The following is a 16,641-nucleotide window of genomic DNA, read 5'->3' on the forward strand; positions in this document are numbered from 1 at the left end:
TTTTCTGTAGTGAACACGAATTTGATCCAGACTCCTATAAGATTCCTTTTGTGATCCTCTCTTTGAAGACATTTGCGCCCCAGGTTCATAGTCTTCTGCAGACACATGAGGGCACCGTGCCTTTATTAAGGTGAACATGTCAAAGCCATTGAGATATGAGGCCTTAGTTCTCCTCTTTCTAGAAAGTCTGCCCTCTGCCCACACCTCTTCCCAAGCAAGTATTATAGAATGCTTCATCCTAACATTTTTAGCACCTTGCGGTCAAAGTAGATCTGAAATAGGATCCATTCGCTCAATACTTGAACAAGAAAATTTGTGCAGATTTTTAGAAACATAAGCAATGAATAGGAAAGCTTGTTCTCCACAAAGACGAGATTATTGTGAGTGCTGTACTACAGGTGCACACACGTGCTAGAGGAGGGTACACAGCCTTTAGCCCTGGGCTGCAAAAGTTGAGAGAGAAAAGCCACTAATGCATTGAAGCAGGTAAATCACTGACTGAGCTGACCCAGTTGCCCAGTTGCCTTATTTTTAACACCCTCTGCTGGGAAAATTGTCTAGGAATTTCTGGTCTTATCAGACTGCATCAAAGAGGTCAGTGCCACAGTGATTGTCTCCCCTGCCTCGGACCTTAATTCTAATGTTCAAACCCAGATCCTGGGGATTTAAACAGAAATTACTTATTTGTGGATATATTAAGATGGAGATTTCTGTTTAGCAGGTGCTTTGCTTTTCCATTATTGTAATTACCCTTCTTTTTCCCCACTTCAGCTTTCCAGATTGTTATGCTGCAGAGTTCGGTGAACTAGAAATAGTGCAGGAAAATCAAGGGGGTGTTCCCTTAGAACACCTCATCACCTGTGTTCCAGGTGTAAACATCGCCACTGCACAGAATGGCGTCAAAGTGGTCAAATGGATTCACAACAAGCCCCCACCTCCAAACACAGGTAGGAGGCAGGTATCGGATGTTTCTGAGCCACCACCTACTAGGAGAGGAGGCTGTTGGCTTTTATCTTCCACAGCAGCCCTGTTTGCCAAGCACAAAGCACTGTGGATGTCTCCTTTGATCTTTTTTCTTTTTTTAATGTTTGTTTATTTTGAGGGAGAGAGAGGCGCATGCCCATGCACTCGAGTGAGGGAGGGGCAGAGCTAGAGGGAGAGAGAATCCCAAGCAGGCTCCATGCTGTCAGCTCAGAGCCTGATGAGCCCAAGAACCGTGAGATGGTGAGCTGAGCCGAAATCAAAGAGTCGGATGCTTACCCAACAGCCACCCAGGCGGCCCTCCTTTGATCTTTTAAAAACTACTCTCTAAAGTGCTGAAGGTTTGGCAGAACAAGACTTTTGGGGAGTACCAGCATAAGCTATGTAAAAAATGTAAAATCCACATTTCACAATGACGAATCTCTTTAGCCCTACCTAATTTTGTGAGACTTTTTGGCTTGTCAGTTGGCTAGCCTTTTAAAAATAGTTTCAGGGGGCGCCTGGGTGGCGCATTCGGTTAAGCATCCCACTTCAGCCAGGTCACGATCTCGCGGTCCGGGAGTTCGAGCCCCGCGTCAGGCTCTGGGCTGATGGCTCGAAGCCTGGAGCCTGTTTCCGATTCTGTGTCTCCCTCTCTCTCTGCCCCTCCCCCGTTCATGCTCTGTCTCTCTCTGTCCCCAAAATAAGTAAACTTTGAAAAAAAACAAAAAAAAACAAAAAAAATAGTTTCAAGTAGTTGAAGGAAATCTCTCTAAATGCATATTTACCTGTGAAATTCATTGTGGTCAACATTTCTGACTTGGATAAATCTGAAAACAGATTTAGCTGTTAGTATAAGAGACCAGGAAATGTGAACCTAGATTTGGGTGGGTTGCTGAGTTCTGGGCATCCCTGAGTCGCAGGTGTCTAATCCCACGACCTGTGAACAGCACTGCAAATCGTTGCCACTATATGCACATTTCCTTCTCTTTGATCCTAAATACTTCTTCCCTTTCTCTCCCTCTATAGGAAGAAGGGTGAGGATAACCAGGGAAGGAGAAATACTGGTAGCAACGCTGCTTGCCACCTTCTCCTGCCTTTCCCCTCATCCCTGGCCCGTGCAGGCCCCCTGGGCCTGTGCTGTTTCTCCTTCCTCCTGTGTCGTTAGCCTGCCAGTGTCTTAGAAAGGTTTTTGTCTGCTTATACGTTTATAATGAAAACTTTTTCTCAATTACATGGGCGTTCAAGAAAAATTTCTTTCTTACTCTTATATCAGCTAGTTTTACATTGCTGCTTTCTTTGATTTTCTGGGTAATGTTTTCAGCTTCCACATGGGTTAGCTCGGCTCTTCTGGGCTACCTGCTTGCTGACCATCTATAACTTTGTGAGAAAGTATGCTCCGCAGGACCAAGATGCAAATGAGTCGTTGAAATACAACGAGTTTATAAGGTGGAAACTTGCTGTGGAATTTCACTTCTGCTTTAAGTTAACACTATGCTGAACTATGCTTTGACTACTGGACTTCGAGAAATAGGGGGAAAACATCTGCCAGCCCATAAAGAAGTTGGGCTGGCCCATTGATTATTATACAGAACCTGAATATAGATGCTGAGAAGTAAAGAGGCCCTTTGGTCTCATCTGCGTCGTCATGGGTGAGCTCAGGAGAGCGAGTGCAAGGTTAGTTACCTTTGTTTCAGAGGTAAGATCCCACTTTATATCTTAGGAATGCTCTCTTTTTCTCCCCATGTCTAGATCCTTGGCTTCTGCGTTCTAAAAGTCCTGTGGGTAACCCCCAGCTGATCCAGTTTAGCAGGGAAGTGATTGACCTGCTAAAGAGCCAGCCGTCCTGTGTCATCCCAATTAGTAATTTCATCCCGTCCTACCACCATCATTTTGCAAAGCAGTGCCGGGTATCAGACTATGGATATTCCAAGCTGATAGAATTACTGGAAGCTGTGCCTCATGTGTTGCAGGTAAGGAAAGTTCAGGAATTATTATTATTTTAAAGACGAGAATGTTCCTCTGTGGCTTTGGCTACCTCAGCCGAAGAAATGGGTTAGCTGGTAACCTCATCCAAGATGGCTTCTTGGTTTTTGCAGAAAGCTGTGAGTTTCAACTTAAAGAACGAACTCCTTAGAGCACTGTCAAGTGTTTTTCTTCTAATCTGTGTAGACTGACCTCCCTTCTCATAACCCAGAGCTCTCCAGGGTTGTTCACTCTTACAGAGGAGCTGCCGAGAACACGGGCTTACCTCTCGTAAATGAGTGAAAGACGAGCTCCTGGGCTGGAGCCTCATGCTGGTTCCTAAGGAATCTTTCTTTACCTGTTAACCTAGACTGTTATATAGCTTCCTACCTGTAAAACAGCTTCCCACTTGTAAAATGGCTTGGAATACCTTAGCTGTCTTTTGTAGACAAAATTAGTTGCTTTTTGTGTCTGTATTCACAACTATTTGAGGAGGTGTATGAAGGGCAAACAAAAAGGGGGTGGGGGGTCCCAGGCACTTGAGCAGATGTTCATTTTGAACATCTACATTCTGTTGATCTTCATGTGTTTGAAAATGCAGATATCACACATAAAGGGGCTTATTGCCTGAGAGCGGTAACAGGAGAGAGAAAATGCCATCAACCAGAAAGTCAGTATGTGCCAAGGTCTTACGAGTATAAATAATCAAAGTGTTTGATTTACAGATCCTCGGAATGGGCTCCAAAAGGTTGTTGACCCTTACCCACAGGGCCCAGGTGAAGCGCTTTACTCAGGATTTACTAAAACTTCTCAAATCCCAAGCCAGCAAACAGGTCATTGTGAGGGAGTTCTCACAGGCTTACCATTGGTGAGTTGATGAGAAGGGGGGGGGAAATGAAAGCAAATATTTTAAGACACTTTTTCTTCCCACAAATCTAAAATAATTACCTAACGTTTTCTATTTAACATTCTTTTGGAAAACTTACAAAGTTTATTTAGCAAGTGATATGTCTCATTCTTTACCCATTTCCATGGTTACATTCTAGGTGTTTCTCAAAAGACTGGGATGTCACTGAATATGGTGTTTGTGAATTGATTGATATCGTATCAGAGATTCCAGACACAACCATCTGCTTGTCCCAACAAGATAGTGAAACGGTGATTTGTATCCCCAAAAGAGGTATGTTGACCTTAATGTGCTGGAAGACAGTCGCGTATCTCAGTGGTTATCTTAACACGGTCTCACATATCCTTTTCCCTGCCCCCATGGTTCCTGCAGATTCCATGGAAGGAGCAGTGTGAAAACTACTATGTGCTGTGCAGTGGATCCTAGGTTCTTCAGAGCAGGAAGCCACTCACCAATAAGAAAAGCTGGTTTTTTAGAATTAAGAATTTAGAATTTTCCCTCTAGGGGGAAGAGGGGCATAACCAGCACTTTGCCAAAATGCCTTCTTCAGCCTGTCTGTGGCTGTTGACACCATAATTATCCATCTGAGAGTCGGTTTCCATGGCTCTTGCTTGACTCTTATCTTTAACTGAGCTACCTTACCATGCACTCTGGAGAAGGAAAGAAGGCTCAAGCAAATGTTTTGCTTTATCTTTCATATTTTGGCCACTCTGGTTGAGGTCTGGGAGCTAGGGTAGGTGAAATTACATCTATCTACTGTCCTCTTCTCCCACTGTTATTAATCGGTGATTCTTAACCTGTGTTCCTGCAGAACACTGATATTCATGAAATTATGGCACTCTAGAGTTTTTTGGAGTGAGTAATGTCGGTCTTCTGATTCTCATTTAAAAATCAATAGAGGGGCACCAGGCTGGCTCATTTGGAAGAGCATGTGACTCTTCATCTGGGGTTATGAGTTCAAGTGCCACATTGGGTGTAGAGGTTACTTAAAATTTTTTTTTTTACATCTTTTTATTTTTTATTTTTTCAGAGCTTGTGAGCAGGGCAGAGGGGCCGGGAGAGAGAGAGAGAGAGAGAGAGAGAGAGAGAGAGAGAGAAAGAGAGAAAGAAAGAGAGAGAGAAAGAGACTCTTAAGCACGTTCTGTGCTTAGTGTGGAGGTTCAGATCCCACAACCCTGGGAACCTGAGCTGAAATCAGGAGTCGGGTGCTCAACTGACTGAGCCACCCAGGTACCCCCCCAAAAAAAAAAACTTTTAAAAAATTTCTTTTTGTTTTTTAAACGTTTATTTATTTTTGAGAGAAAGAGACACAAGCAGAGGACAAGCAGAGGAGGGGCAGGGAGAGAGGGAGACAGAATCCGTGAAGCAGACTCCAGGCTCTGAGTTGTCAGCACAGAGCCCAACGCAGAACTCGACCTCACAAACCGTGGGATCATAACCTGAGCTGAAGTTGGGCGATTAATTGAGCCACCCAAGCGCCCTAAAAACTTAAAAAAAAAAATTACATACATAAAAATTAATTGAAATAAAAAGTGAAATGTAAGCTTTTATTGCCCTGTGTTTTTGTTAAACTTTTGTTGCCTGATACTCTTTCTGCTAACAATTTTAACTGAAGGTCAGAAGAATAAACAAAGCATGTGGCTATTCAGAAGTGCGAGTTTACAGAAATAATTTCTAGGTTATTTTTACAAGTACAGAGACCTGTCATGTACATGCTCGTACGTGTCAGGCTCCTATATATGGGATAGGGGTGGGGGACAGGGAGCTAGATAAAGTATGTCCAGCTTGCAAGGTGAAATTACATGGATATGTATGTATATTTCACTGTGTACCATAATAGTTTCCTGGCCTCCTGGTATTGTGTCCTTGAATGAGTTTGAAAACCATTCTGCAGAGAGAGCATATGAATGTGTTTGTCTTAGGCTGTGTGCATTTGGAAGGCAAAGATGATACCTCTTGTAATCTGTACATAGGACTAACTATACCACTAATGTTCAACACAAATCAATGGAAGACTGTGATGACCGATCAATTTTTTTTTTTTTTTTTTTTTAAAGAGCGTACCCAGGATGAAATAGAAAGGACAAAGCAGTTCTCCAAGGACGTTGTTGATTTGCTGCGGCACCAACCCCATTTCCGGATGCCCTTTAACAAATTTATCCCCTCTTACCATCACCACTTTGGCCGGCAGTGTAAACTTGCATACTATGGGTTTACCAAACTACTTGAACTTTTTGAAGCCATACCTGATATTTTACAAGTGAGTAGAGATTCCAATGATATTTTTCTAAACAATATATGGGAGAATTTTTTTTTTTTTCTCTCAGGCCTCTTTTCCTGGGAAGTAAGTAGTTAGGAAATAGGAAAACTTGAAATATTTTGATCAGAGAAGCTATGTTTTTGGCTCATTAGTATTTTAAGGTAAGTGTGGGGTTTTTTTTTCCCCTTCAATGAAGAAAGAAACCATCTTCAAATTTATTTTAGAGTAATTATTGTCAAAAGATGAAATAGTTTGATTCTTTTTAATAGTTTGATTTCTTAAATGGAATGTTTTTCCATTAGTGCCATATTTTTCAAATCTCTTAGGTTGATGCTGGGGATGAGTACGCGAGGCGATATGAATGCTTAGCTGTTAAGCCATTGCTAAGTTAAACCAGATTTTTGTTGTTAATTTCATTAGCATTTGTGTTTTTTAAAATTTATTTATCTTTGAGAGAGAGCGATACCAGAGTGCGAGCAGGGGAAGGGCAGAGAGAGAGGAAGGGACAGAATCCGAAGCAGGCTCCAGGCTCTGAGCTGTCAGCGTAGAGCCCGATGCAGGGCTCAAACTCAAAAACCAAGAGATTATGACCTGAGCTGAAGTCAGATGCTTAACGGACTGAGCCACCCAGGCACCTAAAGTGCTTTTAAAATTCTTGGGGCGCCTGGGTGGCTCATTCGGTTAAGCGTCTGACTTCAGCTCAGGCCCTGATCTCACAGTCTGAGTTTGAGGCCTACATCAGGTTCTGTGCTGACAGCTTAGAGCCTGGAGACTGCGCCGGTTTCTGTTCTCCCTCTCTGCCTACCCCTCCCCTGCTCATGCTCTGTCTCTCTTGCTCTCAAAAATAAATAAACATAAAAAAAATTTTTTAAAAAATTCCTCTTGTGTGTGGTCAAAGACACATTACTTTGTTAACCCTTTTTTTAAAAAAATTTTTTTTTTCAACGTTTATTTATTTTTGGGACAGAGAGAGACAGAGCATGAACAGGGGAGGGGTAGAGAGAGAGGGAGACACAGAATCGGAAACAGGCTCCAGGCTCTGAGCCATCAGCCCAGAGCCTGACACGGGGCTTGAACTCCTGGACCGCGAGATCGTGACCTGGCTGAAGTCGGACGCTTAACCGACTGCGCCACCCAGGCGCCCCTGTTAACCCTTTTTAAGTGTGCAGTTAAGTGGTGGTAAATGTATCACATGCTGTGCAACCAATTTCCAGAACTTTTTCATCTTGCAGAACTGACGCTCTATATCCATTAAAGAACACCAAAGTGCTTTTCAGTTACTAACCGAATACGTTTCCATGCCACTTAATTCTATGAACAGTCATAACTTGTTCAATCTCGCCTTCTTCCTGCTGTGTGTTTTCCAAGGTATTGGAATGTGGAGAAGAAAAAATCCTCACTTTGACAGAGGTAGAACGATTCAAAGCTCTTGCTGCCCAGTTTGTCAAACTCCTTCGGTCCCAAAAAGATAACTGCCTTATGATGACAGATCTGCTTACGGAATACGCTAAAACTTTTGGTTACACGTTTCGTCTCCAAGACTACGATGTCAGTTCAGTTTCAGCTTTAACACAGAAGCTCTGCCATGTTGTAAAGGTTAGCAGATTTTTATTTTCACGGCAATGTGGCGTCATCTTCGCTGGGGTGTTTTCCTGTGCTTTCGCGTTTCTTTGTTCACACCTTGCAGTAGTTTCTGTTTCACAGTAAGTGCTTTCTTTGCTATTAATACCTTATTAGGTGATAGGAGATTACCCTAATAGGGGCTCTGGTTTGGCAGCTACGATTTTTGGTCTTGCTTCTGTGTGTTTATTCAGGGCCTTGTCAAAGGAATGACTCTGAACTGATGAGGTGTCTTTTATCCGAGGATGTTTTTTTCCTCAGGTATATTCTTCTAAATGGATCATCGTTTCTGAAGTTTTGGGGAGGCTGTAATCCCAGATCTCTTTCCCCACAGATTCTGACTCACTCGAGTAGATTTAGGAGCAGGCTAGGCTCACAACAGCCCTTGTTGCTGGTAACTCGGGATTGGAGAGGGTAACTTCCTCTTCCTTCCTGCCCTGGACTGAACTAACCCTCCCTGTCCTAGACTGAGCAGCTGGGTGGTTTCAGGCTGCCCCCAGCCTGGGGCCAAGAAAACTCACTAAGAGGAGGCAGAGTGGAAGTGCCACCAAGGGGGGCAGCCCTGGTTACAGACGTGGAAAGGATGCATTCACGTCCTGTCCAGTTGAGGGGAGAACCTTCACAGGACCCAGAGTAGGGAGGACGCTAGGAGTGTGGCACTCCCAATCCAAGGAGGAGAAACGGCCAGCACTGTCACCTGCTGGGACGAGTGAGGCAGGGACTAATGTGACCTTCGGGCCTGGCTACATGGAGGAACTTGGTGTTGCTGGCCAGGCGGGGTCACCACCAGTGAGTGGGGACCAGAGGCATACTGAGCAGGTCAAGGCATGAGGAGGAGTAGGAGGCAAGAAAATGGCGACAGGTAATACAGGCTTTCGGCTTGTCTCCTTGTGAAGGAGCAGCGGGAGTGTACAGTGGCGGCAAGGCCACGGGACCGAGTGAGCCCATGAGCTTTCTGTGGCTGCTTTGCTCCCAGGTGGAGAGACCCGAGCATGGTTGAGAGCCGCCAGGAAGGATGTGCTCGAGGGACAGAAGAGAAATACACAGACAAGAGGTGGTGGGGTGGGGTTTCCGAGGAGGCAGGCATGGGAATCGGCATTCAGCAGACGGCAGGGCACAGCCCTGATATTAGTGCTTCGACCAGAGGGAGGGAGTAGCGGGCGGATGTAGACACAGGGAAGTTTGCTGTTCCTCTCTGGAAAGAGGAGGGGGTTACCCAACACGAGCTATTTTTCTGTGAAGTGAAGGTGAGAGCAACTGCATAGAGAGAGGATGAAAGGCACAGGATTCAAGATTGAGGCCCCTCATGGTACGGTGCGGTGTGGGGGGCCCGCCAGGACATGAGGCAGGGGTGCGGGGAGTAGGGGAGCCCCGCAGGAGGGAGGCGGTGCCCATAGCGCTACCCTGGGTTTGCTGCCGGCTCGGAAAGCAGACCGTCGGGCTCGAGGTGGGAGTTTGCCAGATGGTGCAAAGAAAAGGCACCAAAGGAACAAACTAGTTTACAGAGCATGACAAGAGTGGTAATGAATTCATGGCCTATCAGCGCCAAGGTGGACACGAGAGGAAAGTAAAGAAGGCAGAGGGTTTTAATTGGGAGGAGGTGCGAGTCTGTGCAGGTGAAGCTGGAGAAGGGGAAGAAGAGCCGATCATTCGAATGTCTTTTCCGTCTCCCACCCCAGCATCTGCCGCAGGCCTCCTTTGGTGCGCAGGGTGCACGGGAGGTTTGCATGAGCTACCTCGGCAGAGGGCGGTAGATGGCGAGATCCCACGTGCGACCTGGGAATGGGTGTCCACGGTGGAAGTCAGTGCAAGGGGATATCCCCAGAGATGAGGAAGTTGAGGAATTGAAAGGCCACAGGACGGGAGGGGCCCCCTGGATACTCAGTCACCCAGCATAAAGGCAGTGGAGTGCTTCAGTGGGTAGCAGGACTCAGCCATGACCAGAGACTCTGATAAGCAAGGGCGAGTGAGTGGGAAGTTTGGGCGTAAGCAGTCAAGATGGGGGAGGATTGGAGAGGCTCCGGGGCGCTGCCCTGGCTGCTGCTGCATCTCCGGGAAGCTTCTGGGGAATGCTGAGAAGCGGACCCCTCCACCCCGCCCCCCCCCCCCCCCCCGAGATCTGATGCAATTAGGCCCAGCGTGCTCTGAGCATTGGCATCTTTTATAAGCTCCCTAGAGGATTTGTTGTGTAGCATGGGTTCAGAATCAAGAGATGTATCTAAGTAGCCTCGAAAGAACAAGTTTTTATTTTTACTCCTTGAAAGGCCACAATAGTAGCAGTGGTCTAGGCTTTGAACAAGATGACTCAGACTCCCCTAGACCTGACTCTGTTGATAGGGGAAATCTGTCACCATGGTAACTGGTGTGGGGGGTCTGGCCTCCATCCTCCTGCCTGGGCTCTGGGTGAGCGTCCGAACCAGCGTCACAGTGGGATGGTGACAGTTCCTCAGGTGCTGCTCTGCCTGTGAGCGCCCAAAGCACACAAGCCTGTGGTGACCCAGCCCACACCGGGGCACTGAGACCTGTGGTGTTGGCTGGAAAACCAGAGGGGAAAACACGTAACAGTGAACCTTGGCTTGCGCGCCAACACCTCAGCGGTGCACGTGCCTGTGGGTCTCAGTTACCACACATCTGTTTCTTCACGTGCTCTTTGGTCCCCGAATGATAACCTCTGTCTTTTTCAGGAGCTTCCCCTTCCAGCGTGCTTCATCACTCAGACCCGTTATCTCCTTGAGAACCAGAAAGAATCGAGGGGTAGACATGTAGTCAGGAAAATACCCACTTACTGGCTAGTGATGATGGACTAGAAGAAAATGTGGGTGTCCTTAAAATGTGGGTGTCCTGCCCCAGTCTAGCTCCTGGGACACAGTCCAAACCCCTCCCTTGCCTCTTCCCTGAGCGCAGCAACCTTCAGTTCAGGGGCTTGGGGAGTGGAAGGAGTGCCCTAAAAGAGGGCTGGTGTTGATGGAAGTTTCTGATTGTGGACCAGCAGAAAGGGAGAGAACAGCTCCTGCCCCGGTGTCCCCTGAAATGTTGGTCTGGTGTCCCATAGCAGCTGGAAAAGAAGAAGTTAGAAAATCTCCCTCTGTTGGTCTCACTAGCCCAAGGACAGTAGCTGAGTGGGTGTGGCATGGCACCCCTCTCTCTAGCTGGGAAAACACGTGGACTCTTGTCCTCCCAGGTTGCTGACATGGCGTCAGGCAAACAGATTCAGCTGATCAACCGCAAGTCCCTGCGTGCTCTCACTGCCCAGCTGCTGGTGTTGCTGATGTCTTGGGAAGGAGCCGCCCACCTGTCTGTCGATGAGCTCAAGAGGCGTTATGAAACTACCCACAGTGCTCCCCTCAACCCCTGTGAATATGGATTCATGACCTTGACCGAACTTCTGAAGAGTCTGCCCTACTTAGTGGAGGTATGAATATTGACAGTTCTGTGGAGCCGTCTTATGGGAACCGCTGAACCATATGTTTCTGGATCACTTGATGGTCTGGCTTAGAGGATGTAGAGCTGGAAGGGACCAGTCGGTCATCTCGTAGTTGAACAAACCGAGGCGTAGCAGGGGTGTGGGCACCTTGCCCAAACGAGTAACAAGCTAAGAGGGAAGCCTGGGCCTCCTGAGTCTCAGGCTGGGGTGCTTTGTTATATACTGGCTGCAGTTTGCTCCTGTTAGGTATGTCTGAATTAGATGGATTTTGTGGGGGCTCCGGGCGACTCATCAGTCAGGCGCAGGTCAGAGAGGAAGGCTGGTCACCCAGGTTGCTTTTAAGAATAGCACTTAAGGTTAGAAAAATCATAAGACAATACTACAGAAATAGATAAAGCCCCCTCCACCCCACAAAATTATCAAAATTGACCCTAGATGTTAAAAACTCGACCAGTTACCACCAAAGGGGCTATAAGATCGTTGAAATTTACGCCAGCACCAGATAGGTTCACAGTTGGATTTTTTTTTTTCTTTTTTTAAATTTTTTTTTTTTCCACGTTTATTTATTTTTGGGACAGAGAGAGACAGAGCATGAACGGGGGAGGGGCAGAGAGAGAGGGAGACACAGAATCAGAAACAGGCTCCAGGCTCTGAGCCATCAGCCTAGAGCCCGACGCGGGGCTCGAACTCACGGACCGCGAGATCGTGACCTGGCTGAAGTCGGACGCTTAACCGACTGCGCCACCCAGGCGCCCCCACAGTTGGATTTTTAACGGACTTTTAAAGCATAACTCCAACTTCCTAAAAACCATTCTAGGCCGTGTTGAAAGCACATAACTCACCACTTCATTTTATGAAGCCGAAGAAACTTTAATACCAAAATCTAAGAGTCCCCCAAAAAACAATGGTTCTAAATAGGATATTAACCAGTAAAATCCAGCAACATAGGAAGAGAGTGGTATACCGTTGTTACCAAATAACTATGTGATTGATAACTAAATAATTAAAAGATACTGACAAAAAGTCTCTCCTTGGCCAAACTTAGGCCAGGCTCCTGGGAGCCGCCTTATAGACTAGACAATGACCTTGGATGTCTTAGTAATTTTCCATCCACCAACACCCCCTCCCTCCTTGCCTATAAATCCCCACTTTTCTCTCTTGTATTCAGAATCGAGCCCAATTCTATACTGGGGTTCTTTCTTTTCCTTTGTTGTGGTAGTTCTTAAGTAAAAGGTATTTTTCCTCCTTTAACTACTGTGCAGTTCTGGTTTGTTCCCCAGTGCCAAATCCAACATTTTCTAGAGTCTCTCAGTTCTCTGTTACATGACCACTGGTTCTAGGAGGTGTAAATAGATGATCCAATACAAAAGGCTTTCTGTGGCCAGTGAGGGTTGGGAAATACCCCTTCCCTTAGAGATTTTCAGTGTACATTAAGACTCTGGAAAGGTTTCTGGTAAAGGAATTTGTTTACTTGAGGACAGAAGAGCTTTGGGGTTTCTTCCCTCAATGGCCTGCAAGAATACCACTGTCGTCATCCTGCAGCACAGTGTTCCTTGGAAGGCCACTTTGGGAGTGCGAGTTCCCTGGGCTCAGTCCTTGCCGTCTGATGCAGCTCCCTTCCCTCCTCACTGCCTCCTTGTTTGAGACCCCAGGTTGGCTAGTTTCCTTCCTTTCTGACACACAGTTCCCTCAGACCTCTGCCGGCTTAGAGGCACAGATAGAACCAAGGTTTGCTCAAGGCGCTGCTTTCTCTCTGAGGAGATCCTTGGATGAACCCCTCCTCCTCCTCCCTGGCTTGTTGTCGCTTTTCAAGTTGACTTGGTGCCTTTTCATTCTCAGCTGGAGGCCCGGACCCCTGGGGGGCAAGGCCAATACTCTGGGAGTTTCTAATGCGTCTTTTTCTCTTGAGCCAGGTTTTTACTAATGACAAGACAGAGGAGTGTGTGAAGCTCACAAGCCTGTATTTGTTTGCCAAGAACGTGCGGTCTCTACTCCATACTTACCACTACCAGCAGCTTTTTCTCCATGAGTTTTCCGTGGCCTATACCAAGTATGTCGGAGAAACACTGCAACCCAAGACCTACGGCTACAGTAGTGTGGAGGAGCTCTTGGGAGCAATCCCTCAGGTGCGTGTCTGCCGAGCTTCTTGGAGAGCGTCTTCCGGGACAGCCCCAGGCCCGTCTCCTGCACAGGAGGTGGAAATGCTGCCGGGTCGATGACGTGGCGGGCATTTTGAACAACATACCATTGGCATAAAATGAATGACTTCAGCATTTCTCCTTCATTCTGCGAGCCCGTATTAAGTTCCTTTCTGCCAGGTGATAAGGTGATGGAGTGAGGTCAGGGCACCTGAGCAGGTGATGAGGCAGTGCGGTCGGTGCAGCCATTTTTGGGTGCAGTGAGGAGGGACCACGAGCAGGGCCCATGCCCGGGCTTGGGGTTCGTTCTAGGGCCGAGATGTCGGGGATGCGTAGAAGTGAACCCTGTGACGGAAGGGGCTGCGTAAGCGGATGCAGGGTAGTGACCAGCAGTGTGGAAGTTCAGGGCATTTACAAGTAGGCAGGGGCCCATCAGTGAAGCAGGAGCTCACTTGCGGGGGCCTTCCTCCTTCAGGTGAGCGGGAGGCCTGGAGGGGAGGGCAGGGGGGAGACTCAGGTTTGTGTGCGGAAAGCACCAATGTCACTGCTGCGACCCGGACCGGTGGGAAGGGAGGAAAGGGCTTGGCGAGGATCCTGGCCGTGGCCGGAGTCCAGGTAGGAGTGACACCCAAAGCGCACCTGTGCGAGAGGGATGGGGGAGGCAGGGAGGACCTGGTGAGGCTGAGGTCGGGGGCTCGGTGACAGGCGCGTGTGGGGTGGTGCAGGGAGTCAAGGACCTCTGCTCTGCTCTTGCTCTGCTAAGGACGTGGACAGAGGACTTCGTTTCAGAAGTAGGACCGGGGACTTGCTTTGATTCATCTCCATGAATCCTCTTAGGGTATGTTTACTAGAAAAATTAGTAAGGGCTCTCCTGTGAGAACCGTCTCCTTTAATAGACCAGAACTGGCGTTTGGGAGATGGTCTTTGGAAGAGCCGCAAAGCATATTTTTAAAGCTGAGTCTCACCGTTTTTAGACTATGCATCTTCTTGTAAGGGGCGTGTTTCTGCCAGCTTCTATCACTTTAAAAGCTAAAAGAAGCATAGAAAATTTTTCCTTGGCGTCACTTTCTAACTTGTGAGGTATTTCGGGTCAGCACAGTTGGTCACGTTCTGCCTGGATTTAGGACTTATTTCCTCTCCTTTTCCACTGCTTAACCAGTAGTATGTCTTGTGTGCAGGTGGTCTGGATCAAAGGACATGGTCATAAGAGAATTGTAGTGTTAAAAAATGACATGAAAAGTAAGTAAGCACCCATCCCCTCCCCGCCCCGGAAACCCTGGTTGTCTCACTGACTTCTCCCTCTGATGGGCCCTCTTGGTCCTCCAGGCCGTGTGAGTTCACTCGGGCTCTCCCCTGTCAGTCCTGAAGACCAGCCCTCGGCCACAGAGCGCATCCCGGCGGCGCCCGAATCTTGCACAGCCCCGGAACTCAGACTTGGAGCAGGCAGCGATGGTAAGCGTCGAAAAACGAAACAACGCTTGTGAGATGCTGCAAGTGGCTGGGAGTGGGTAGGGGGTGGGGGTGGAAAAGGACCACAGTGGGTTGTTTTCCTTTGTTAAAGTCAAGTCTTCTTACATTTTCCAAAGCAGCCCGGCGTTTAGTTGGTACCTGAAAACCTGGCCTGCTTTTGATGGCATTTTATGGTTAGTGGTTAAGGCTCTTAAAGCATGTGGACGCCCCTGTAGTGACAATATGTGAGCCCAGTTCAGATGTTCGAGGACAAAATTTCTTGGACACTTGTTAAAACGGTATTTTAAGACTATGGCAATAGGGTCAACTCTGCTGCACTAGAGGAGGGAGATCAAACTCAACTCTGAATACAAGGGTGAGGGGGGCAGTGTGACTGGGTGGCTCGGTCGGTTAAGTGTGCGACTGTTGATTTTGGCTCAGGTTGTGATCACAGGGATTGTGAGTTCGAGCCCCGTGTTGGCCTCTGGGCTGACAGTATAGAGCCTGCTTGGGATTCATTCATATTCTCTCTCTCTCTCTCTCTCTCTCTCTCTCTCTCTCTCTCTCTCTCTCTCTCTCTCTCTCTGAAATAAATAAATAAACTTAAAATAAAAGTGGGGTGGGTGGGGATGTTTTAGTCAAGGAGCAGAGTGAGGGGGGACATCTGGGGTGGAGGATTGGGGACCTTGTTCAGAGAGCAGGGGTGCGATTTCTCACAGAACCCCGCAAGATATTTGCTAAGAGCAGACTTGGCAAGGACCGGACAGACATGGAAGGCCAAGGTCAAGGCCTGTGGGGAAGAGGGTTCAAAGGGCCTGGCCTAAAGTTGGATCAAGGATAGTCTTTGTCACAGGATCTCCCTGGGAAAGACTGGATAATAATATATTAATAATACTAAGAACAACAGTGGGTCACTTAGATTTTATGTGGAACCTTCTCTGGCTAGAAGCTGGCTTGAGCTCTGTAGCAATTTTAACTTTATTGTAAGGGTTTTGGGTGGGTCCATTGCTGTGTATGCGCCTTCAGTCTTCATACGACCGCGTTAGTCGCTAGTTAGAAGTGTTGCCGTGGCCTGTGCGTGTCCAGCGCCTCACGTGTGCAGCGTGTTAGACTTTCTAGAGCTCCTGAAGGAGCTCTGTGCCCTCAGCTGTCACGCGTTGCCTCCAGTCTACAAATGAGGGACCCAAGTTCTGGGAGGTTAAAGGGCTTACTTACCCAGGTTCACTCAGTTGGGGAGTGACAGAACCGGGGTTCAGCTCTTCCGGTTCGGAGCTCTGGCTCATTTAACTACTTTATACACCGTCTGCGGATTCTTGTGTCTCCTCTTTAGAAGCCGATTGTGGAACCCCCCCCCCCTTTTTTTTTTTTCTTGGCTCTGGCCCTTAGGAGATTGCTATTCCTAAGAACGGGAAATACTGGCTTGTGACATTTCCCTCACCAAAGAGTGACCAAGGCCTTTCTGTTAATGGCTTTTTTTTTTTTTTTTTTTAAACTGAGGGTTTTTGAGTACTTCCTGGCCTTTTTCGTCCTGAAGGCCGGGAAAGAAGGCCTCAGGCACAGTCTCATGGTAGAGTCACGCCTGCCTTCTCTGTCCAGGGCCCCATCAAGCCGAGCAGGAGCTCCTCCGCCTGACCAACGACTCCCCCGTGGACCTCCTGTGTGCGCCCGTCCCGTCATGCCTGCCGTCCCCTCAGCTGAGACCAGATCCTGTCATCCTCCAGTCTGCTGATCTCATTCAGTTTGAGGAGCACCCTCAAGCGCCTTCTGGTAGGATGCACTGTGTTGTTGTGGGGGTTTTCTCTGTGGATTAAAAGAGAAAAGAATGATGCCAGTGTGGTAAACGTTAGATGGAGGTGGGGAGTACCTGTGGTTTTTCAGGCACAAAAATACCTGCACTGATGATGATTATTCAGGACCC

The 16,641-nt window shown here is 47.6% G+C and overlaps 1 protein-coding gene and 1 long non-coding RNA gene across 8 annotated transcripts in view; one reads left to right on the plus strand and one right to left on the minus strand.

The window, feature by feature from the left end:
- Positions 1-16,641, plus strand: part of MARF1 (meiosis regulator and mRNA stability factor 1) — a 40,530-nt gene that overhangs the window by 19,355 nt on the left and 4,534 nt on the right. For all 7 annotated transcript variants that reach the window (XM_023247059.2, XM_023247060.2, XM_023247063.2 and 4 more), the window contains 12 exons: positions 11-130; positions 772-947; positions 2,713-2,933; positions 3,651-3,793; positions 3,972-4,105; positions 5,890-6,092; positions 7,461-7,688; positions 10,894-11,124; positions 13,050-13,262; positions 14,453-14,513; positions 14,601-14,726; positions 16,320-16,490. In XM_023247059.2, coding sequence (XP_023102827.2) covers positions 11-130; positions 772-947; positions 2,713-2,933; positions 3,651-3,793; positions 3,972-4,105; positions 5,890-6,092; positions 7,461-7,688; positions 10,894-11,124; positions 13,050-13,262; positions 14,453-14,513; positions 14,601-14,726; positions 16,320-16,490 — 2,027 coding nt within the window. The remainder of the gene's footprint in view (positions 1-10; positions 131-771; positions 948-2,712; positions 2,934-3,650; positions 3,794-3,971; positions 4,106-5,889; positions 6,093-7,460; positions 7,689-10,893; positions 11,125-13,049; positions 13,263-14,452; positions 14,514-14,600; positions 14,727-16,319; positions 16,491-16,641) is intronic.
- LOC123382653 lies at positions 13,081-14,704 on the minus strand. Its single transcript, XR_006591332.1, has 2 exons — positions 14,564-14,704; positions 13,081-14,457 (listed from the first exon to the last, which is right to left on the minus strand). It is a non-coding gene; the product is annotated as an uncharacterized LOC123382653 (long non-coding RNA).

This window comes from Felis catus, chromosome E3 (assembly GCF_018350175.1).
Source record: "Felis catus isolate Fca126 chromosome E3, F.catus_Fca126_mat1.0, whole genome shotgun sequence".
Taxonomy (NCBI): Eukaryota; Metazoa; Chordata; class Mammalia; order Carnivora; family Felidae; genus Felis; species Felis catus.